Source organism: Dunckerocampus dactyliophorus, chromosome 6 (assembly GCF_027744805.1).
Source record: "Dunckerocampus dactyliophorus isolate RoL2022-P2 chromosome 6, RoL_Ddac_1.1, whole genome shotgun sequence".
NCBI lineage: Eukaryota > Metazoa > Chordata > Actinopteri > Syngnathiformes > Syngnathidae > Dunckerocampus > Dunckerocampus dactyliophorus.
The window spans coordinates 996,463-1,020,923 of record NC_072824.1 but is presented as its reverse complement, the minus strand read 5'-3'; the positions used below and the strand labels follow the sequence as shown (position 1 = coordinate 1,020,923).

The 24,461-nt window shown below is 43.5% G+C and overlaps 2 protein-coding genes across 3 annotated transcripts in view; one reads left to right on the top strand and one right to left on the bottom strand.

Moving 5' to 3' along the window:
* Positions 1-22,148, top strand: part of LOC129183308 (gastrula zinc finger protein XlCGF57.1-like) — a 78,882-nt gene extending 56,734 nt beyond the window's left edge. Inside the window, exons 4-5 of one of the 2 annotated variants that reach the window (XR_008570772.1) lie at positions 14,972-15,775; positions 17,135-22,148. Coding sequence is in view for 1 of the 2 variants with exons in the window: in XM_054780411.1 (XP_054636386.1) it covers positions 14,972-15,537 (566 nt within the window). In the remaining variant the exon portion in view is untranslated. Of the gene's footprint in view, positions 1-14,971; positions 16,875-17,134 lie in introns of those variants that run through there. The other variant, XM_054780411.1, reaches the window with a different exon arrangement.
* On the bottom strand, positions 7,753-24,220 carry LOC129183309 (Friend virus susceptibility protein 1-like). The gene is made up of 2 exons (XM_054780412.1): positions 9,466-24,220; positions 7,753-9,363 (listed from the first exon to the last, which is right to left on the bottom strand). Exon 1 carries the CDS (start codon positions 12,745-12,747, stop codon positions 11,020-11,022), a length of 1,728 nt encoding a protein of 575 aa, XP_054636387.1. The 5' UTR covers positions 12,748-24,220; the 3' UTR covers positions 7,753-9,363; positions 9,466-11,019.
* Positions 24,221-24,461: the final 241 nt, after the last annotated feature.

The window sequence follows — 24,461 nt, the reverse complement described above, 5'->3', positions numbered from 1 at the left end:
GCTGCCCAACAGCTGGATTTTCCTGACCTCCTTGGAGCCAGTCGGTTCACCTTGCCTTTGTAGTGCCTCCCACTCTTTCCTCCAGAGGTAGAAGTTCCGCTTGTTGCCGTCGAACTGTGGGAGTGCCGTTGGTTTCAGCTTGATGGTAGGTGACTGGTGTGGTGTCTCCTCAGAGGGCCCCGTGCTTTCCAGCTTCACCTGCAGCAGGGTAGCCTTGTCAGAAATTAACTCTTGCAGCGAAGTCTCCACATTCCGGACACGCTGCCGGAAGTCAGGCTGCTCTCCTTCTGGGACCCACCGAGTCCATTGGTGCATGGTCTGTTTTGCCATCTTCACCAGCCACTCAAGGTTGCTGAGCATGAGTTCGTATACCTCCAGCTTCAGGCTAGGTTTGTTGGCTACCACCCGCTTGCACTCTTTTTCAGCTGCTTCGACTGCAAGGGAGATTTCGGAGCAGCCAAAGTTTTGCCATAGGACCTTCTGGACAGTGCCCTCCACTTCTTCAAGCCTTTGTTCGCAGTCCTCTGCTGTTTTTCTGGCATCTGCATTGATGTCCTCTTTAACAGCAGGTTCGAGCTCCGCCTCCTCAGTCAAGGTCTCCACCTCCTCATTTGCCTCCAGTACCTTCTCTACCTCAAGTCTGACCTTGCCGAAGGCTTCCACCAGTTCTTCTGCCGACATTTTCTTGCAAGACTTCAACAGTACATTTGTTTGTCGGGTAAACTGCTGTTTGGCAGTCGTTCTCTCCGTCTTCAGCTGCTGCAGGGATTTCGACTCAGCCATTTTGGGCTTTGCTGAGAACTTTGGGGCACTGGGTTTGGACGCAGCAGTGGGTGGGGCCTGGACTTAGCAGGGGTTGTAAGCTGGCTTGGCAGAGGCGTCGGGTGAACTTTGATGCAGGAGTTTCAATCTGGTTTGATAGGGGCTTTCCCAACCTGAGCCGGTTTTTCGCTGTGCTCGCCACACTTGAAGGGGTGTACCAACGCTGAACAATTAAGCAGGACTTCACTCAACAAGACCAGACTGTTTTTCCTTTTTTAAATTTTTCAGCAGGTGAAAAACCTTAAATGACAAACAGCACATGATTAACATTTTATAAACCCAAGTACTCACAAATCAAATAATTATCAAAACCCATAATAATTAATTAATACAACACAATTATTAACAAACCGTTAAATATTAACCTTGGTGCTTCGAACGCATAGTTATGGGAAAATCACCCAAGACACCAAACCCCAAGCGGAGCCGTCCGGAGGACTCACCTAGAGAAATATCTCCGCTAGGCACTGACATCAGAGACATCCTTGAGTCCATCGACAAGAGGCTGATTTTCTTGGAAGGCCGCCTCGCTCTCGTCGAAGTGCTTCACAAAGAATTCCAGGCCATCCGTGAATCTCTGGAATTCAGCCAAAACCAGATTGTCTCCTTGGTTACGGAGAACGCCACCCTCCGCGACTCGGTGAAGTCCCTCACCGACGGAGTTTCACAACTCGTCCAAGAAAATAAGACCATGAAGGAGACGACCTTAGACCTTCAGGCCCGGAGCATCGAAAAATCTGAGGAGGCCCCGAAGAATCGGTGAGGGCCTTCATGGCGCAACAACTCAAACTCCCAGCGGACGCCATCCAAAACATCACTTTTCACCGCGTTCACCACTTGGGAGCCAAGAAGCCAGAGAACCGTAGGCCGAGACCCATCGTGGCGAAATTCAAACATTTCAAGCAGAAGGAACAGGTGAAGGGCCGAGGCCGGGAGCTGAAGGGGATGGACTTCAGCGTCAACGATCAATTCCCCCGAGAAATCCTTGACAGGTGCCGACGCCTGTTCCCTGTTTGGAGGAAGTTCATTAACGAGGGATGCCGAGTTGTCATCACGGTGGATAAACTCTTCGTCAATGGACAACTTTATCGCGACCGGGAAGTAACACCGTGGCTGTATTGATATGGTAACTAATGATCTATCTCAACCGGGTAACTTTTCTTTCTATCTCGCAGTGCGCACACTTGTAGCATTTGCATGTTACTGTCTGCTCCCACTTTACCCCCCCCGTTTTTTTTCTCTCTATCCCACTGTGTGTATGCACAGCCTTTCTTTCCTTTTTGTCCTTTTTTTTCTTCTTCTCTTTCTTCCTCTTCTATTCCCCCCTCTGTCTCATGTTTTCTCCCCTCCTCATATTGTCACATATCCTCTTCTGCCAGCTGTCTCCTTCAATCAGCATCTCTTCACAGTGACATCATACACCCTCAAAAGTCCAAACCCAACCAAATTCAAGCTATTCACACAAATACACACACGTGCACGCATTCTCCTACACATACACATCATATTCTACTATTGATATGGATATCACAACTACTCACAAGCACGCTCATCTCACTTATGCATAAACCCACATTACATCCTCACTTTAGTTGGCTTAGTTCATTCAGGATTACTATGTTACACTTTGCCTATGTACAAATTAAGCATACATTTAACACTCGGTCTACCAGAATTCTGCAACTACTAGAATGACCATAGCAGTCATTTTGACTCTTTGTATATAATTTGGATGATCATTAAAAAGATCTAAAAATAAATTGGTGGAATAGGTAAAAAAACACATCAGGACACTAAATGAAAACTACAGTGATTGAGTGTTTGATTGAATTGACACAACATAACTTCTCTGCAATTACACATGCAAACTCGAACTGCAACCATTTTCTCTGAAGCAAGGCTAAAGCCTCCATAGCTGTCACCTTCTTTCTACTTGTCATTTTTGTCTCTCTTGGGTTTAGAGTGACGCTACAGCTAGGTTTTAGCATCACAGAGCATAAAAAACAAAGCCAATAGAGCAGGAGGAAGGGTGGGAAAAATGTAGCAAATAGTGAAATATGGCACCCCCTGTAAAAATCAGGCAGTCAATTTGACTGCTATGGTCATTCGAGGTAGTAATACTCAGAACTCTTTTGTGTTTTGAAATTTTAATGATAAAACAATGTTAGAATAAAATATACACACATTTAGGAAAAGTCAGGGTCCTCTGGGTACATAGGTTTTTTTAACCAAGTCATGACATTGCAAATTTTGAAAACAGTCAAAATGACTGCCTTGGGAGTTCGAGTGTTAAATGTACTGTATATATTCCCATGATTTTTACTTCCAGGTACACATACTTCACATTTGATCTTGTTTACACACAAATGAGAGATTTCTGTTTACACACAGAGAGACAAATGAGATTTCTGTTTACACACAGAAATGTTTCGATATCTGGGAGAGATGGTTTAATCTGAGGTGTATATAGATTTTTATAAAAGCTCCTAAAGACGGAATTAATTTCCTCGGGGGGGTGAGTGATGTGACCTACTGAGTCTCTAATGGAGGAGATGGAGCTTTTTTCTTTATTGACTTTTAGTTGGTTAGCTAAGTATTTTCCGTGTTTATTGCCATGCTCAAACTTTTCCAAACGTAGTCTCTGCAGTTGGAACTGAATTTTCTTGTCAGTAATTTCTTTTAAGTCTAGTTTCAGTTTCCTTAGGTTACTTAGAATATGCTCATCTTGTGAGTCAGTATGAGCTGCTTCGAGGATTTGGATTTTTTTCTCCAACTCTTTTTCTTATATGATGAATATGAACTGTTTTTTCCGCGCATCACTGCTTTTGCTGCCTCCCACAGAATACTAGCCGAGAAACCGGGTTGGTCATTGAAGTCTAAAAACATTGTCCACTCTCTTTCAAAGTATTTTAGGAAGTCTGAGTCTTTCAGTAATGATGTATTTAATCTCCAGCATCTAGTAGGAGTGCTCATAGGTTATTATGAAATTAAATGTCTGATATGATTGAGTTGCTTGTCAAAAAGTAGTCAATACGAGAGTAGGTGTGGTGCACTGGTGAGAAATAGGTATATTCCCTGTGAGTAGGGTGATAAGAGCGCCAAGCATCACAAAGACCAAAATCATTCATGTATTTCTTCAGTATCGATGTTGATTGAGACTCACGATGTCTCCCAGCTGGGCTAGACCTGTCCACTTCTGGATTAAATACTAAGTTGAGGTCCCCTCCCAAGATCATACTTGAGTCCAAATGTGCAGAGAGAGAAGAAAAGAAGGCATGAAAGAAGGAGGGGTCAACAACATTCGGACCATATATGTTGGCAATGCAGAAATGTACATTATCAACAAATATGTTCATTATTATATATATTATATTATATATCTATCTATATAGCTACCCCTCTCTGTTTGGAGTTGTAACTTGCTAAATATGTGTGTGGGAACTGTGGTGAGTGAAGTGTATGGACAGCTGACTTGGACATGTGAGTCTCTTGTAATAAGACAATGTCTGCTTGGGTGTTCTTCAAATGGTTAAACATTTTTTGTCTTTTTTCTATCGACCCAACTCCCCTGACATTCCAAGTGACAAACTGTAGTGAGTTCATCCTACACTAGCTTTAGTGATGTGTGTGTGAACAAGATCAAATGTGAAGTATGTGTACCTGGATGTAAAAATCATTGGAATATATACAGTACATTTAAATGTATGCTTAAATTGTACAAAGGCAAAGTGTAACATAGTAATCCTGAATGAACTAAGCCAACTAAAATGAGGATGTAATGTGGGTTTATGCATAAGTGAGATGAGCGGGTAAAGTGGGAGCAGACAGTAACATGCAAATGCTACAAGTGTGCGCGCTGCGAGATAGAAAGAAAAGTTACCTGGTTGAGATAGATCATTAGTTACCATATCAATACAGCCATGGTGTTACTTCCCGGTCGCGGTAAAGTTGTCCATTGACGAAGAGTTTATCCACCGTGATGACAGCTCGGCATCCCTCGTCAATGAACTTCCTCCGAACAGGGAACAGGCGTCGGCACCTGTCGAGGATTTCTCGGGGAATTGATCGTTGACGCTGAAGTCCGTCCCCTTCAGCTCCCGGCCTCAGTCCTTCACCTGTTCCTTCTGCTTTAAATGTTCGAATTTTGCCACGATGGGTCTCGTTTTGGATGGCGTCCGCTGGGAGTTTGAGTTGTTGCGCCATGAAGGCCCCCACCGATTCTTCCGGGTCCTCCTCAGATTTTTCGTGAATTCCCACGAAGACCAGATTGTCCCTCATGCTCCGGGCCTGGAAGTCTAAGATCGTCTCCTTCATGGTCTTATTTTCTTGGACGAGTTGTGAAACTCCATCGGTGAGGGACTTCACCGAGTCGCGGAGGGTGGCGTTCTCCGTAACCAAGGAGACGATCTGGTTTTGGCTGAATTCCAGAGATTCACGGATGGCCTGGAATTCTTTGTGAAGCACTTCGACGAGAGCGAGGTGGTCGTCCAAGCAAATCAGCCTCTTATCGATGGACTCAAGGATGTCTCTGATGTCTGTGCCTGGCGGAGATATTTCTCCAGGTGAGTCCTCCGGGCGGCTCCGCTTGGGGTTTGGTGTCTTGGGTGATTTTCCCATAACTACGCTTTCGAAGCACCCGTCGATGTACTCCTCCAGATCTTCCAGTTTTTGGCTTGGTTAGGCGTTTAAGGTGTTTAATATGCTGGTTTTGTGTCGAGATACTTTGCGGATTTTTTAGTAGTTAATTGTCTTTTTTTCCAGAGCGCTATGTTCCACTTGTCTGTATTCCGCGCGTCACGGACACTCTCGCGAGATTACAGCATCAAGTCACTTCCCGTCTTATTTATTTCCAACGCAATACCAGTATACTGCAAGTACCCGAATACAAGAATGTACTATATTCTATTTATTTATTTATTTCCAAACGCAGTACCAGTATACTGCAAGTACCCAAATCCAAGAATGTACTATATTCTATTTATTTATTTCCAAACGCATCAGTCTTTGCCCCACTTACCTAGTCTTTGTGAAGCTTTGATCAACAGGGCTCCTCTTGGAACTTCTTCTCCTGGCTTGTTTGTCATGAATGAACACCCTGACTCGGGTCCATTTGGTGTGACTTCTCTCGGGAGTCCATCCTGACCTCATCTCCATTTGGTCTGCTTTCTTATGTTAAAATGTATTCCATCGTGAGGTCGTCCTCTCAGCATGATGTATTGGACTTGTAGAGCTTTCCTCACACAGCCATGCTATCCCTGCAGCGTCTTATCTTTTAATCAGCACTCAAGTGTTATGAATGACTAAAGGAAGGTAGACTCGCAACCATTTGGGCTCTGTTAATAAAAAATAAAAAGTCTAGAACATATAAAGTTGATCTAAAACGATAGATAGTGACTTTGTTAGGTATGTGTCCTTCTGAAAGCCTTTCCTACAAAGGAGTGTCTTGATTGAAAAGTGTGAATGTTGGTCATTAGCAAACCTGATTGTCCTGATGCATACATTTGACATTACAGGGCCAATTCCTCCCCCTACAGTGGATGCAAATACTTTACATACTGTATGTTGGCTAACAGAAAGACACACATATACTGTTTACATATGACCAATATTACATTTATTATCACTACATACTACATACAGTATAAATGCTATCACTTCCATTAGCATACTAATATAAGACCAATATTGTCGGACGGCCAGGATGGTGAGCCTGGCGGAGCTGGCAGGAGAGCTGAGCTGTGGAAGGGATTTCAGCAGAGGACGACTGGCGTGTGGGAGATGCCAGAATAGGAACGAGAGTTGGGGCACGGTGGCGTGTTGAAGACGCCAGGACGGGAACTACAGGCGAAGGCGGCTGACGTGTGGAGACAGGAACTGAAAGGGGAACATAAGCAGGAGTCTCATCCTCTGGACTCGAAGAAGGAGGAGCAGGCGAAGCGGGCTGCTGTTCTTGGCTTTCTGCGACAAGCCCTGCAACCTGACTTCCAGGTAGAGGACTGAGCTGTGCGTTTTGGCTAGCAGGAGGAACAAGCTGTGAGTCTTTTCCTGATGCAGTGAGCTCCGCATCTTGACTTACAGGTGGAAGAATGATCTTTGCTTTCAAGCTTGCATGCGGGGAAGTAGGCCCTGCATTTAGTCTTGCAGGAGCAGGAACGAGCAGTGTGTCTTGGCTAGCAGCAGCAGGAGCGAGTTGTGCGTCTTGGCTAGCAGACGAACGAGTGGGCTGAGAGTCTTTTCTCAACGCAGACAGCCCTGCATCTTGACTTGAAGGTGGAAAAAGAATGATCTTTGCGTTCAAGCTTGAATGCGGAGAAATGGGCCCTGCGTCCAGTGTTGCAGAACAGGGGCGAGAAGTGTGTCTTGGCTTGCAGCGGCAGGAGCTAGCTGTGTGTCTTGGCTAGCAGACGAAGGAGTGAGCTGTGCGTCTTGACTAGCAAGTGCGGGAGCGTACTGGAGTTCCTCAGACGCAGAACTAATGGCACCATCCCCCTCGTCCACAAGCGGGACGGAATGTGCGTCCAACGCACAGCTGGTAGTACTAGCCCCCTTTCCGAAGGCAAATCCCAGACTCCCTTCCCTGCCATCGGCGGAACCAGGGAAGGGGGGCTTGGAGGTGGGTCAGGAGTTCCACCTGCTCTGACCTCCCGAACGGAATTGCAGGTGGCCTCAGGCGTGGTCTTGGAACAGGCTTGAAATGCCGTGGGGTGGGCACGGGGGGGTTATGAGATTTGAGGCAGCCAGGTGTGGCTTCTGGGGGAGTCTGTGACTTCAAGCAACACAGCACAGGCACCGGGAGGGACTGAAGCTTCCCGGGTACACCCACGCCATAGGAATAAGCGTGCCATCCGGCCCTGTTTTAGAATATTTTTAGAGGATCGTGTTCAGTCGGCACACAGAATGACACAGACACATCAAGGTATTTTAGCCTAAACAAGGGCGCATTTATTTAAGCATCAACACACAAGATATATGATTGCAGCGAAAAAGCCTCTTACCTACGCCAACAGGGTGGAGAGCCAACACCCGTGGAAGAGTTCGCATCAATCGGCTGGGCGTTCGATCACAACCCGCAGCAGACTCCGTCTAGGTGTTTTCGCTCTCCCCTCTTTATGCCAGTCTGTTCGTGCGAGCGTGAGAACGGGGTGGCCGGCCCCGAAACTCAGGCATTCGCACACAGAGTTACTGTTTTTAACAAAACAGGCGCCAGGCAACCTAGTTTGGTTATATGAGTGTTCTGTCTTCCTCAGTACATAACAAGCACCTGGTAGGCAAGGTCAGCAGATAACAATAACAAGATACTTCCCAAACCCATCATCCTTTCTCACATTCGTATCCTGGGAAATGAATGTTCAGAACAACACAAACCCATCACCCTTTCTCACATTCCACTCTTGATGTTCTGATAATCATTTTCCTCAATTCATAAAATCTTCCACCGTCCATAACATAGCATTATTCATCATGTTCCCCTCCCAATTATTCCAATTAACCAGATCGTGTTGCACCCTCTCAAGTAAATCCGCCCGTGTGTCACAGACAAATTCACCCCACATCATATTCCCCGCAACATGAAAATTCCAAACACAAATATCCGGTCCCCCGCTTTCCACAATTACCTCAATTTTGGTAAGCCCAAAAGGGGCATCGCTTTCACACACAGCAATTCGCATAATACTACCACTGATTAAAAATTATTCTCTCAAGCTGTCTTTTAGCTCGTCTAACATACAAGCAAGTGAATACGTTACATAAGGTTAATATAATTAAGCATCCCGCCAAAATAAACAAGGGTGGCAGTATGGTTTTCCTGGCAGTTACAGACATTCCAGATAAAATATCCCACCAATGATGGGCGGAACTCTGCTGCACTAGCCTCGCTACATGTTTCACTTCATCCCCGGCTATTAATGTGGACACCCACAACCGCGTGACATTGTACCTATGTCTTTGTATCAGATCCTTCAATTCTGTGGACCGGTCCAATGCGCATTTGAACCGGTCCAGAGACACAGTCCAGGGGTGGCGCAAAACCTCCCACTGCACCGCTGACAATCTGGACTCCTGGGAGTAATTGATGAGATAATACGTTTGATTATTCCAATGCCACAGGTGTACATCATTAAGACAGCCAACGAATGGAGCTGAAGGTAACTGTGGGTGTTGTCTCATGGTAGCTCAACACTCCAATCACATAATGTTACCTGACTATCACTCAAACATGGATTAGCGTGACCCATCTGTAAAGTACATACCATCCCTTGATCAGTTTTATCACATAAATCAGTGTCATAAGTCGTATTTGTTGCGGCTTCAAACCACTCTCCACTCACATGCAGATAATGATATCCATGTATTACCGGAAGTACTTCATATCGGCATACAGTTTTCACTTGAGTTACATTGTAGTGATACCAATAACCTTTGCATTGGGTGTTATTGCAAACAGTTTGTTCCGGAAATAGTTGGAGCCATAGTTTTTGACTAATATTCCAAGTATTTCTCCACTGATGATAATTCCCTGTATAAACTCCAGTTATAAACCTTTCCTTCTGAATGCGTGCATGTAACATTTGCATATTACAAGCATTTCTCCAAGTATTTCTCCACTGATGATAATTCCCTGTATAAACTCCAGTTATAAACCTTTCCTTCTGAATGCGTGCATGTAACATTTGCATATTACAAGCAGTCCAATTGGCAATTTGGGTCAGATTCATTAAGGAGCGATAGGTTTCGTTAAACAGTCAATTGCCAATTGTACTGATGCGTCCATAAATTGACATTACTAATTGTGTACCTATCCCGTTAGGTAACCACTCCCCAACTTGGTGTAACGCCCGTGATGTATACTGTCCAGTGGTCGACAGCACTGTACGCGTGACCTCCCCGTCGATGGTGTTGGACACCCCCAACACCGTTCCAGTCCCTCCAAGCAGCGTGTCATACCACTCTCGACGTCGTCGATGACATGTTGGGAGATTTGGAAACTTGATTGTCCATGACACCACAGTCCTCTGAGTAGCTTGGGCCATTCGGACGTGAAGAGTTTGTGCCAGGCATGTGTAACAGACGTAGATGTTACAGTCACTGGTGATGTTGGCCATCAGACATGCTTGACCTGCCGGACAGCTCACGTGGTCCTGCACTCGTTCCGTGTCGTTTCTTGGGTTGTTCCCCAAGAGTGGGCCACCATGACACCAAGAGCAAGGAGGCGCATGACCAAAGAGCCGGCACCACCAGGTCCGCGGTCCCCAGCCATCTTGTCGATGTCGAGCCCTCCTTGGCACTCCAGTAAAGCGTTTCCAGTTGATCATTTACCTGCACAAAGAAGCACAGTTGGACATAGCATCCTACACTTTCTAATCTTACCTTAAGTAACATTTTGACACAGGTACATTGACCCATTTCTCCTGTCCTGAATACATGACACTCACGGTAGCATCATTTCCCTGTGCTATAATTTCAGCGGGTTGTGGAGGACCATCCCGCTGCTTCACCCACACTTTAGCTCCCACCTTATCTGTTGAACCAAAACCTCTAGTACTTCTAAAAGTAACAACCTCAGGTGGAGTAATCTCCTGTACTGAGGTCATATTGCATGGTTTAATTATTAACTGTGCAATTTTGTCATCTTTTTGTACAACCACGGGTTGTTCCCCCCATAATCTACAAATTACCCCAATTTCTCCTTATCTTTTATTGTTTTAGTAATCTCCTCCTGACCCCCACGGATTCTATATTGTTTCATGGAGATTAACGTCGTCGCTTCAGGTACAGTATGGGGAATGGTGCCATGTGCACTTTTCCCACCAAAACAGACTTTATTTTCCTAAGATCTCCAAACATAAACTTCCCGTGTCTTAAATGCAAAGTCATTCCTGTCAAAATGTCCATTCCCACTATCCACTCCTTTATGGGAGTGACTACAACGGTATACTTTTTAATGGGCGTTTGTCCGATTTTTGGTGGTAGTGTTATACTTTTCCCGTACACTACTTGTCCCCCAATTCCCGTTAGGGGCACGATTTTTCCTTTAATTTTGTCCGGATTTCCACTAATCAACGAGGCCTCAGCCCCTGTGTCCACCAACGCTGTTACCTTTTGTACAGATTTCTTCCAATAAATTTCTAATTCTACATGAGGCCGTATATCCGTGGCGGACCAGGTAGTCTTAAGGACTTGGGCTTGGCCTTCATCCTATTCATCCTCCCTGTCACGCCTTCGCCTATCTCTTTTCTCCTTCTTCCTCTGTTTCTTGGTCTGCTTTCTGCTCACGGCAGCAACATACCTTTCTTCCTCTCCCAAGTCTGAGGAATCATCATCAGACTGATCTTCCACTCTTGAACGGGGTGGCGCTGTAGGAGGTGGCCTGACCACTTCCTTCAGCATAGCGACCAAGTCTGCCACACCCAGATCCACCCTCGGAGCCATATTACACCTCACTTGTATGCCCTTCTGCCTACACTTCTCCATTAACGCATTCGTTGGGATGCCATCTATTTCCTCTGCTGGTACTCCCGCTTTAATCAAAGCCTTCCACATCTCAGTCCTGGTAGCTCCGCTACCACTCTTCTTCACGAAAGGCTTACGCTCTTCTCGGGTTTGGGGGAGCTTACTTGGCTCAGAAGCCGTCATACCCCAATCCCCAAGTCCTGCTAACTCCATCAACCTCATTCGCACAGCAGCACACGTCAAGTCTTGTGCTCCTAGCAACACTGTTAACACCGCGGATCTATATTGCGGTGGCGAATCACGTATGATAGCGTCCCAAACCCGCTTAGACACTTCCTTGTCATTAATAAAATGGTCTGAATCCCGTGACACTGACTCCCTCAAACATAGCCGCGCCATCTGCTGCGCTGCATCCCGCAAGGTATGCCAGGTACCAGTCAACAGCGGCCAGTCCCCAGGCGTGGGGTACACTTCATGGGCAGCCATAGCATACAATAAACACAGTGGCAAACTTTCTCCATCCCCTATCAGCCGTCCCACTATTCTGTATTCTGTATTGACCGACGGGTCGGACGACATTCCAGAAAACCTGACACAATCTCCCGAATCTACAGCTATAGCATCGGCCCCATCGTCAGCCAGACGCAGCAGCCACGTGTCCAACGCCTCTCCTGGTCTTTGTTTATATCTCGACAAAATCAGAGTCACCTCATCTTGTGTAAAGTCCTCCTGAATCAACCGTTGTTCCTGCATCTCAAGCACAGGCTCCATCACAGGCCGCCCGTTTGCTCCTATCACAGGCTGCCCCTGTGCGTCCACCATCTGCCTCATATCTGCTATGCCTTGCACCTGATGTCGTCGTGTAACAGGTTGCATTTTCTTAAATTGCTTTAATGATGGATAAATACTTCGAACCGGGGGCGGATCGGGGAGAGGTCCCAGCCTCTCGTCTGGGTCATCTCCCCATATGTCCCCATCCCACCCCTCTGGATCCCAATCTTCACTCATCCCGGCCACAAAGGAGCGAACTTGCTTCGCATCAACTTTACGGGATGAACGATTTCGGGCGGCACGAATCAATTGCGACAGGCACATAACGGTCTTATCCATTATGCACTGCATTCGCCTTAACTCTTTTTCCTTATCCTGCAGCTGCTTGGTCTGTTGCGCCGTCTGAGCGTTGGCCTTCGCCACCGCTAGATTACGCTCCTTCCATGCCTCTGCACAGATCCACAAACTCTCCCGAGTTCCCCTCAAGGGTGCCTCCTCGTTATATTCAACCTTGTTCAACATTCGTAACAGCACCTCAGCGCTTGCTACAGGGATATTGCCAGCCCACGGCCCAGGGCGTCCCCCGCGTTGTAAGATGGCGCCTATCCCTTTCACCTCGTCAGGGGCTACCCACCCTGACAACACTTCCTCCATGGTGAGGACATCTGTATTTTTCACTTTTCTTATACAGCACAAAGCCATTCTGCATGCAGCTGAACGTGGATCCTGCCGACAACGCCAAAAATGTTTTAGAATATTTTTAGAGGATCGTGTTCAGTCGGCACACAGAATGACACAGACACATCAAGGTATTTTAGCCTAAACAAGGGCGTATTTATTTAAGCATCAACACACAAGATATATGATTGCAGCGAAAAAGCCTCTTACCTACGCCAACAGGGTGGAGAGCCAACACCCGTGGAAGAGTTCGCGTCAATCGGCTGGGCGTTCAATCACAACCCGCAGCAGACTCCGTCTAGGTGTTTTCGCTCTCCCCTCTTTATGCCAGTCTGTTCGTGCGAGCGTGAGAACGGGGTGGCCGGCCCCGAAACTCAGGCATTCGCACACAGAGTTACTGTTTTTAACAAAACAGGCGCCAGGCAACCTAGTTTGGTTATATGAGTGTCCTGTCTTCCTCAGTACATAACAAGCACCTGGTAGGCAAGGTCAGCAGATAACAATAACAAGATACTTCCCAAACCCATCACCCTTTCTCACATTCGTATCCTGGGAAATGAATGTTCAGAACAACACAAACCCATCACCCTTTCTCACAGGCCCCCACACCATGTCCTCCAGCTCCTCTGGAGAGAACATCGTGCACTCCTCTTCCATAGCCTTTAGGATCTGCCAGGTCCAGAAATCGCTCTGTGCGAGGTCATCTTCTTCTGGTTGTTGCATTCTGTCACGTCTTGTTTTTGGCATAGTGGCGATGACCCCAGTATGCAGAAAGTAGGCACTAGTTGCAGGAAAAACTTATCTTTTAATGATGGCTGCAGCGCAGCGGCAGGAACTCAGTAAAGAAAGCTTTGCAGTAGCGTGTCAGGCTTACACGAACACAAACACCGACAATGCAACAACAAAGAAAGATGCACACACCTGAACTAAATAGAAGGACAACTCAAATTAGCAACAGGTGCAAGAGATAAAGAAGAAAGCAAAGCAGGCGGACACAAACCAGGCAAAACAGGAAGTACTACCAAAATAAGAGCATAGAACAGGAACTAAGGCATAAAAGTGTAAACACACTAAACTGTCACGCGGGCTATCTCATAGATCGTGACAAATATATCCTTTCACCACCCATTTCTCTGGTGCGAGTATCCCCCACGGCGCCTCCTCCGCTTCCAGCCTATCTCAGCGTGTATTCCATGTCAGTTTAAAAATGACTTTCAATATTAATTTTTTTACTTGCATTGTCCAAATGTAGTGTTTTTGCATTGTCCAAAATGTAGTTTTTCACAGTTAAACTGCTACCTTTTAATGCACCCGGAGAGATTGGTTAGAGGTTGTTATTGTTATTCATTGTCTAGTTGTCCAGATAGGATGTTTTGTATGAGTTCTATTGATGATTTTCATTGTGTCCTTTTTAATCACAGTTAATTAGTACATATGTGTACTATTCATTTTGACCTCTCTTTTACTTCTTTCTTCATTTTTTCTTTTTATTCCAGTTAGAACATGGCGTTCAAGGGGTGGTAATGACACAATATGCATGCTACCCGTGCATTCTGTATGAAATCCTACAGAAGTACTGATATGATGCAGTATGGGGGTACTACTTCAGTTACACATTTGACGAATACATCACTAGCAGCAATTTTAAAGGTTCTTTCAGTTAGATATGCGTATGTGCCTGATAGGACAGGATGCTCCATTTGTTGTATCATGTATAATCATGCCATTCTCTCAGCAGGGGTCGTAAGCACAATACGCTTTTTTAAATTTATTTATTTATTTTCCAAACACATCGCCGGCATACTGTAAGCATTCAAATACTAAAGCAGAGACATTATTTGATTTTTTTATTTGAGAAGTCTTCAGGTAATATTCACCTTTACTGATGACCACAAACCCATCATCCATCATTGAGAACATTCCTATCATAAGAAAGTCCTATAACAGTATTTTAACCTTATGTAAAACACTATTGTCTAAACATTGACTAATATTTGTTTTTAAAGAGTGCTCATTAGATATAGAATATCATGTGTAGATATATATGTACTGTATGATATAGATTTCCTTTTCATCTCTGACATTATCTTCAAATATGCTTGATACTCCTGTGTTGCCGGGCAGATTGGTAAGACTGCTGCTAAACAACAGATGCATCACTCATAGCAAAACATACTTTCTCATCAATACAGTTCATCTTGTTGTTTGTTTGATTTCTAATGTCATTATTTTCTTTACAATCATACAGGACTCATCAAGGATCCACACAATAAGACGGCTGAATGCACCAACCTCGACAATGTCCCCACAACTTGGGGTTATGCCGACAATGAATCGACCTACGTGCCCGTTTATCGGCACGACGACGTAACCCCGTCTGAAGACGTTGGAAGGGCGACAAGATTCACTGCAAACATCATCACCCTCTTCCAAACCTTACTGAACAAATGTTTGAATCAGGTAGCGTGGGAAATAGCACGATCTGAATGCAACGGCTGCATCATAGAACATCCAAGCCAGTTGCAGCATTCATGTCTCCATGAACGAGGAAGTGTCTTTTACATCAACCACTACAGCAGGGTAGTTGACAGCGTTTTCCGTCCTTCCCTGACAACCGCACTTCAGCAGCTGTCATGTGTAGAACCAGGATGCCTTGTTAGAAGTACAGAGAGACTTCTTGGTGCTGCCGAAGCAATAATACACCACCTGATGGAGAAAGCATGCTTTGGTCGCATTCAGGACGACGATGAGGAGCAAGGAAACGAGGCCTCACGTAGAAAAATATCCATGGCTTTCTTGACATGGTTACACTAAAAACCATGTGTCTTTTGTTTTTATTCACTTTTATATGTTTTTATACAAAAATGTACATTTTTATATGTAGGATTACCTCACTTATGTACTTCAAATGACAAATTTAATCTTTTGTTTTATCCTGTCACGGTTAGGTACTGCAATGGGGGGGCGCTAGCGCTCCAACGGCCTATTTCCCGCCCCGCTTCCTGCTCAGCTTCCTGCTAATTGTCCAGTTTTTCCGAGACTGCGTACACGCGTGCGTTCCTGCGCTTTCCCCTTTCTTTCTTTTGTTCCTGGCTCAAACAACAATTGTTTAGAATATAGACTTTTTTTCTGCGTGTGTGTGTGTGTGTGTGTGTGTGTGTGTGTGTGTGTGTGTGTGTGTACATTTGCCTGTAAATGAAAGCAGCTTGGCTTTGAAGGCTCTGACGTTGGCTTGCATTTCATGCACAAACTGTTTTTTCCCTTGTAGCTTCACATTCAGCTGGTTCATGTGTGCCAGGACGTCCACACTAAAAGCTACATCACAAAGCCAAACTGTGGCATTCAGCTCAGGAAATGTGTCAGTATTCTCAAGTAGCTCCAAAAACCAAATCATCTCCTGTTTGAGCTCCCACACACGTTGACATACTTTTCCCAAACTTAACCAGCGGACATTAGAATGGTAAATTAAGTCCGTGTGATCCGCGCCAGTTCCTTCAAGAAAATTAATCATCTGACGATGGTGAAGTCCCCTCGCTGGAATAAAGTTAACGAGTTTCACAACCGGCTTCACTACGTGGTCAAGCTACAACACGGATGTACACAGCGCTTCCTGGTGAATTATGCAGTGTAGAAACATGACCTCCTGGTCAGGGTTGTCCTCTTTCACCTGTCCTGAATTCTCTTGAGCATCCCCACGTTTTTTTCCTGTCACATTTGGCGATCCATGTGTGGTAACGTTGGCAAGCGTACTCCAAGGTAACTTGTGCCTCCGTATGATTGCTGACACGCTGGTAAATAAATCCTCTCCCCGTGTTTTTCCTTTCAGGGATTCCATATCCGAAAACTCTTCCGTTATCTCAAAATTCTCATGAATCCCTCTGATAAAAATGAAAAGCTCATTGCTTTCATCCAGTGCCAAAGAATATCATGTAAATGACTCCGCTTGTTTGTTTATCTTGCTAGTTAAGTGTTCGTCAATTACTTCAATACGGCGAGTCACTGACCTGCGTGATAAATTTTTTCAAATTTGGACATAAAATACTTGCTGTCTCTACCGTGCACTCTTTAAGAAACTCCCCTTCGGAGGAAGGCGTGCTGGCTTTTGCTAGTTTGAATGCCAGTAAATAGCTTGTCTTCGTGCTTGCTTCTTGGATGGAAGTTGCTCCAATAAAGGTGTTTTTCTGAGCCTGCATGCTAGCAACAACCTGTCAGCGGTAGACGCACGTTCTTGTGTTGAAAGGTTGCTGGCGTAATGAGCATGCTTGGTGGAAAAGTGACGGCTGATGTTGTATTCTTTTCGGTTTCTTGGCAAATAAGACATACAGCCTTGGACCAGACTTCAGTAAAAAAGTATTTCTTTGTTAAACACCCTCACTCACTGTGACTTTTCTTTTCTTTGACATTGCTGCAGATGGGTTCTGATCTGACCAGTAGAAGAAGAGCGGTAATTGGAAATGGCTTTCTCATGTCACTTCGCCTACGGCGCCACCTGGTGTTGAAATGCCGTCATTACAAGTCAACATGAAATGAATGCAATCATTCACACCAGAGGTCAGCAACGTTTTTCCTTGTGAGAGCTACTTTTACAAAATGAAAATGGCCAAGAGCTACTCATTTTTGTAACATTTATTTTCAGAGCTTATTTTAAACCCAAACAAAGCGAATATGCTTGTTTCACCAGAACATGAACAAAATGCTGGTGTCCACAACTCACATTTTGTATTTCACAATGCATTTCTTTCTAGTGTTCTTTCATTATTAACTGAAAACCTGAATGAAAAGCAGGCTTGCGGGCACCTCATGTGGTCGTGGGGCGCTACCTGGTGCCCGCGGGCACCACATTGGTGACCCCTGATTCACATCAAATCTCCAGACTATTAGTAGGATAAAGAAAGCAGCTAACAATGACTCTGTTATGGGGGCCAGAACATCCAGGAGCGGAGGGGAAGGAGTTGGCACGTACATATGCCAAGACAGCACAAGTAGGGCTGAATATTCAGTAGAGTCAAGCTGAAATGAAGCCACTTGGGAAAGAAAGGCTTATGAAGACGTGGCAGGAGGAACGGGACAGAGAACCAAAAGGTAGGCATTGGGGTAATATTCCAAAAAGAGTGGCCCAAGTAAGAAGGACCAGCAGAAATAGGAAAACCAGTATTTACAACACAAACCATGGCTTTGCATGTCCTACATCAGGGGTGTCCAAAGTGCGGCCCGCACCACAGTCTAAAAATGTCATTTAACAAGGAAACTTCATAAAAAAACAGCAGCAAAAATGGGAAAATCAATCAAAAGTCCAAATATGAAGAGAAGAGTTGTAATCCAGCAAGGAAAAAAACATCATTTCACAAGAATAAAGTCATAGTAGGAGGAAAAATGTCATTTTAGTAGCAGGAAGTTGAAATATTCAAGAAAAAACAACGAACAATGAAAGTTGTCATATTTGGAAATTTAGGATGGGGGAAAATGTACAACATGGCAATAAAGTCCAAATATCAAGAGAAGAAATATACAAGAAGAAAGTTGAACTGTTTGGAAAATTATTTTTAAAAATCAACAGCAGAAATTTTACCAGAGTAAAGTCAAAATATTAAGAGAAAAAAATAGTTTTCTAATGAGAAAAAAGTTGCAATTTTATGAGAAATAACTTTTCCTAAGATGAGGAAAAATATCATTTTAGTAACAACGTTGAAATAAAGAAAACATACATTGTTTAAAAGATAAAACATATTATGGGAATAAAGTAAGAATTACAAGAAGAACATTTACAAGAGGAAAGCCGAAATTAAATAGTAGTTGGAAAATTAAAAAAAACACTAGAAATGTAAAAAGTGCTGTAATTCTACGGGAATAAAGTCAAAATATTAAGAAATGGAGTGAAGAACAAAAGTGTTAATTTTCCAAGAATAAACTGGTGTTATTTTGGAAAAAAGGTGATTTTTAGTCGCATTTCTCCTACCATCCATCCATTTTCTATACCGCTTCTTCCTCTTTAGGGTTGCGGGGGCATGCTGGAGCTGACTTTGGGCGACAGCCGGGCACATATAGACAAACAACACTCACACACCTATGGGCAATTTAGAGTCTCCAATTAACCTAACATGCACGTTTTTGGAATGTGGGAGGAAACTGGAATACCCGGAGAAAACCCACACACACACACAGAGAGAACATGCAAACTCCACACAGAAATGCCCAAGGGAGAATCGAACCGTCTTCCCGATCTCCAGGCTGTTACTGTGTTGGCCAACATGCTAACCACTAGACCACCGTGCAGCCCCATTTCTCCTCCATTCCAGATATGTTCCAAAGGTGAAATGCAGGTGCTACATGTACTGTAGCTTCCTAGCATATCTACATGTGTTGTTTACTAAATATCAAAGTAGCACAGTTGCATCCTTTCATTTTTCACTATGTGGCCCTCGCTGGAAAAGGTTTGGACACCCCTGTACTACATAGACCAGCTAGCGGGCTAACGTTAGCGGCTAACAATAGCACATTCATTGAGAACAGCATCGTATTTAAACACCTTCAAGATGATTCATTTACATTAGAGAGGAGTACAATAGCGTCTTCTGAGAGTTACAGCAGCAACTTGCTCTTCGGCTTGGTGACGTCTTGGTGTGCACCAATCATTAACGTCTTACAGAAACACATACACTGGCAAACATTGGTTCCTCATTAGGATCGATCACTGAACGCTATACTACTGGAAGGGGCGTCCCTGCTGACCGCATGAAGCCATTGGTCGGCCATCTTGCTTCACCCAAAAAAGTACACACGCATACACATACATGTATCTTCATTCACTACATTTATTATGGTTCGGTATAAAAATTAACACGAATTAACAAAAAATTCCATTGAAACAGAGTAAATTTACTAGACCCAAATCTCAAAATGTCCCTCCAGTTTAAAGTTTTTCCTACCTCTATGGTGTGAAATTACAATGCATAATAAGTTAATTTCAGTGTTGACAAGGTATTTGTTATGATAGGGATCTACGTAGTATCAAAGTTAAATGCTAGCATACCTTTAGAACAGGGGTCGGGAACCTTTTTGGCTAAGAGAGCCATGAAAGCCACATATTTTAAAATGTATTTCCGTGAGAGCCATATCATATTTTTTAACACCGAATACAACCAAATGTGTGTATACAGTATTTAAGGAATACTAGCAATTTTAGAATATCAGTCTCTGAATGTATTCTTTGTAATAATGTTGTTATATTGAAGCTAACCAATAATAAATAACTTTTTACCATTAATGCAACTTCTGGTGCTGCATGGTTTTGTGACCTACTCCGTATCTTTCTTTCTTTTCCTTTTTCATCAAAAGGGTTGTCTCTTCACAATTAGCTAGCTGACTATTTGATTAAAGAAGGTTTGATTAAAGGAGGGACAACCCCAATAATAATCAAGTTTTGGTGTCTGACACGGAAAACATGGGAAGGACAGCTGGCATTGCGCTAGAAAAAAAAATGGATGGGTTAAAATGCATTACAATGCATATTTTGAATTTTGTAATGTTTCTGTTTCTGTAATGTTTTACTTTAAAATGTCAGGAAAACAAATTAAAATAAACACATTTTATGGTGTTAAGAAATGTCTGAGAGCCAGATGCAGTCATCAAAAGAGCCACAACTGGCTCCCGAGCCATAGGTTCCCTACCCCTGCTTTAGAAGATGATCAAGAAAGTCAAATATTGTTGGAACTGCATTTTGTCGTAATCTAACAGTGTGGCCGGTACTGTCGAAGTTCTCCTCAGTGAAATGACTTGACCGGAGTTGCGATCTGGCTGCAGGAATCCACCTGTCTCTCCGCATATTTACTACCCATTGCTTTAGAAGTTGAGCACTGCAGTGTGGAAATCTAAAGGAGAATAAGGGCTCATTTACAACTACAGTCAAACTTGTCTATAGCGGCCACTAGAGGGAGTTTGCAAAAGTGGCCGCTATAGACAGGTGGCCTCTATAGACAGGTTGGCGTCCAGTTTGAATGTTGACCAGTAGAGGAAAAAAATAATAATGTTGACCAGTAGATGGCACTGCGGACTGCTGATAAAAGTTGTACAGCACTACTAGACTTGTTATTATCATGGTTCATGGTTTTAATTCATCCTGAACATGCATATGAGTCAAACAGTAGCACATCACATAGTACAATTCACAATTTTGCATGTCCAAAAAGGAGTAGGAAGAAGCAAAGCTTATTTAATCCTACCCCTCATCAGTTTCACATCAGTTGCAATACATTTATTCACCTCTTGTTCTTCCAAGTGTACTTTGTAGGTCTACATGACAATGTAGTGCAGTCATAGCCAAGGTTTTTACTTACTAAAAGGAAGCTAGATGCTTAATAATAACTGATAACTGATAAAATACTTCAATTAAGTACAACCGAACTCAGTTTTACTCCCGCTGCCACATGCATGCTAGCATATGTTTTTTTTTTTTTTTATTGTAGCGTCGCTGGGAGCACATCCTGTTCCCAGCATACTTTGCGGTAATGTTTTGGTGCAAATGCTCTGAAAGTTACATGTTTGACCAGGAAATAGCAAACTCAAAAGAAGACGGCTTTTTTATGTGGAACAACTGACAGTTTGTGTGGATCTTGTGAATGATTGTGACTGAGTTAGGACTCACTAATTAAAGTCTACACACGACGGCTTCATTGATTGAAAAACGAAACTTTTTTGTGCATGAAGCTTCTACTTGGGTAATCTGGCTGCTATATGCAGTCAGATATTGACCAAGGGAGACAAAATGGGTGGCTGCTGGCTGCGTTGGACAGGTGACTGCGATAGACAGGGTCTATAACATGTAAATTTGCTAGGGGGGATTTTTCAGTGGCTGCTATAGGCAGGTAGCCCTTCTATAAAGGTGGCCGCTAAGACAGGTTTGACTGTACTTAGATGAAAAGATGCTTACAGATTTAAAGTATCTATTTTATTAACTATTTTTATTATTGATAAGCATTTACCTACCTGTGAAATGTAAGTCCCTTCTCGCGATTTTCACGAGTATCACGATTTGTGCAATTATTAGCAGCACAAGACGCCATCTCGAACTCCTGTTAGTTGTGAGGCTTTCTTGTTTTGGGTGAAACAACATGGCGACTTTTATACTTCCGGTGGCTTCAGGCCTCCAATGCGCAGCAAGCGAACGGGGCCATTCCAGTTATAGAGTTCAGTGGGATTGATCTACGTATCAATGTAAACAAGTCCTGCAAATACAGTAATATTGTAAATGTCAGCATTTACCCACATTTACATACCCCATTTTACCCACAGGCCATCAGGTTTCTCAACGAAGCACTCACACACGCCACACACAACACAAGCACACACTCATAGCACTTTATTTGTTTGTATTATTTATTTGTATTAATGTCTCTTCTGTTTTGTTGCTTAATTTATTGGTATTTATGTTTATGTGTTTATGTTTCTTATGTTCTTATTCTTTCTTGTGTTTTCTTTCTTTTCTTGGGAGAATGAACAGAATAAGACTTTCATTGCATAGTATAACTGCTGTTTTACCATGCACATGACAATAAAACTCTCTTGAATCTCTTGAATTTATCAATTTAACTCACAGGAACGTAACATAATTGACTTAAATGTAAGAATTGACTCAAAGCTGGCTCTTACGGCTGCACTCTTGTCTTTTAAGTACCCAGAGAACCCACGCGCGCACGTGGAGAGCATGCCAACTCCACACAGAGATGCCCAACGGAGATTCCAACCCAGATCTTCCCATCTCCCGACTGTGCGGCCAACATGCTAACCACTCGTTCACCGTGCGGCGCTTTTTGTCTTTGTTGATAGTTTAATTGTGTGAAGGGTGAAAGCATTCCCACATATGCAATAGTGCTCCATTTTTATTCTCTTTATTCTTCCGTCTCTCTTTTGCCAGCTAACTACTCCTCCATTTCTCACCCAATTCAAACAAATCTAACATCAAAATGTTCAGCTCACTCGGGACAAGTGTGCTACCAAATCAGACTTTTCCAAATATTCCCACATTTAGTGTAAATTCATATTTTCTGCTAAATCTTTCCCATTGAAAATGAATGGGCATTTTAAAGGGCGCCCTCTGCTGGTGACCATCATTTATTGACATGTTCTATGACTGAATCATTCTGCTGTGTCTGCAGCAGGGACATGGGTTGGCTGGTGACGCATGTGGTTTGTAACCAAAAGGCGCTTGGTTGAAATCCCCTGTGTGCATTCATCACGTGGTATATCAGAATACTACAGACGGAAGTCCTCCAATCGCCGTCACCTCTCGACGAATCACAAAGCTTTGCAGCATTTCTCATCTGTTCATTCTTCCGCTTCTTCTTCTTCAAATAAAGGAATCAACTGTAGCAACTGTCTATTCATCTTTGCCATAAAGTCTGTATTGTTTGCAAATGCTGTATCTCGTTGTGACCACGAGATGGCAGTGTTGGCACGTTGTGGCAAACCTTTTCATTAGTGGCGGTTTTTCCTTGTTATTGTGTGAATGCTGAAAGGAAGCCAAAGGAAGCTGGTTCACATCCCCTGCATGCATTCATCAAGTTATATCCAATTATATTACACATTGGAGTCCTGCTTGCTTGTTAAATTGTCCTTCATGTTAAATGTTAAATCTGTAACGTTGCACACCTGTTGGGCATTTGCTGTTTATTCATCAATACACTTAATTTGGAAACAATGTTTTGTAGATAAATTGTTTATTATTACTATTTATTATTCACGATAGGGGATGATGTCACTTGCAGACCACAAGGGGGCGGCACGGGCCACGTTTCAGCACCGCAGGTCATCCGTGACAGGAAGTAAAATCAATCATTTCAGTGTCTGACAATAAAAAGGAACGTGCCTGATATGAAGTGAACGTCCAGTCAATTAATGAGTACAAGTTCACCGTCAGCTACCACTAGAGGGCAGCATACTGTTTGTGATGTTTAATATTGGGTAAAGTCAACCACAGACCTCCACACTATATTTGGGTTCAATCACCTTCATTGGCAATGCACTCAAATCTCACTGATTGCAATTTCAGTGCTCAAACTTGTTCAAATCCACAGAATCCAGCAAAAAGGGCCGCCCCTGACCAACTGGGGCCCTCAGCGAAATGTTATTTGGCATTCAATAAAGGGAAAAAAAATATGATCTTAGAGGAAAATTAAACTTAAAACATTTATATGCGAGAACAAGGCTGAAAAGCCACAGCATTTCCGTGTGTGGAATTAAATTATGGAACGGATTGAGTAAGGAAGTCAAACAATGTACAGAGATGAGCACATTCATAAACAATACAAGCAGTTGATGTTTGCTAAATACAAGGCAGAAGAGTCTTGATCATCACAATGATGTTCTGTCAAGTTTTTTTTTTTTATATAAAAAAAGTTCTGTATTCATATGTATTTTATATATATACATATATACATACATATACATATATACTGTATATATATATATATATATACACTTTTTTTTTGGGGGGGGGGGGGGGGGGGGGAGTCTTACCGTTATGTATTATCCTGACTATCACAGAAAACATGACATGGAATGCAGGAAGTGAACAACATGTACTGTACTAGATGTAGAATGGAGGGGGGGTAGGATTTCTTTTACACCTTCATAAAAAACACATGGATTTATTGAACAGAGACACGTGCGAAGAATATTACAACACAGTGACTGCATGGAAGTCAGGCGAGTCAAACAGTAGACCGTCAGTGACTCTGCATGTG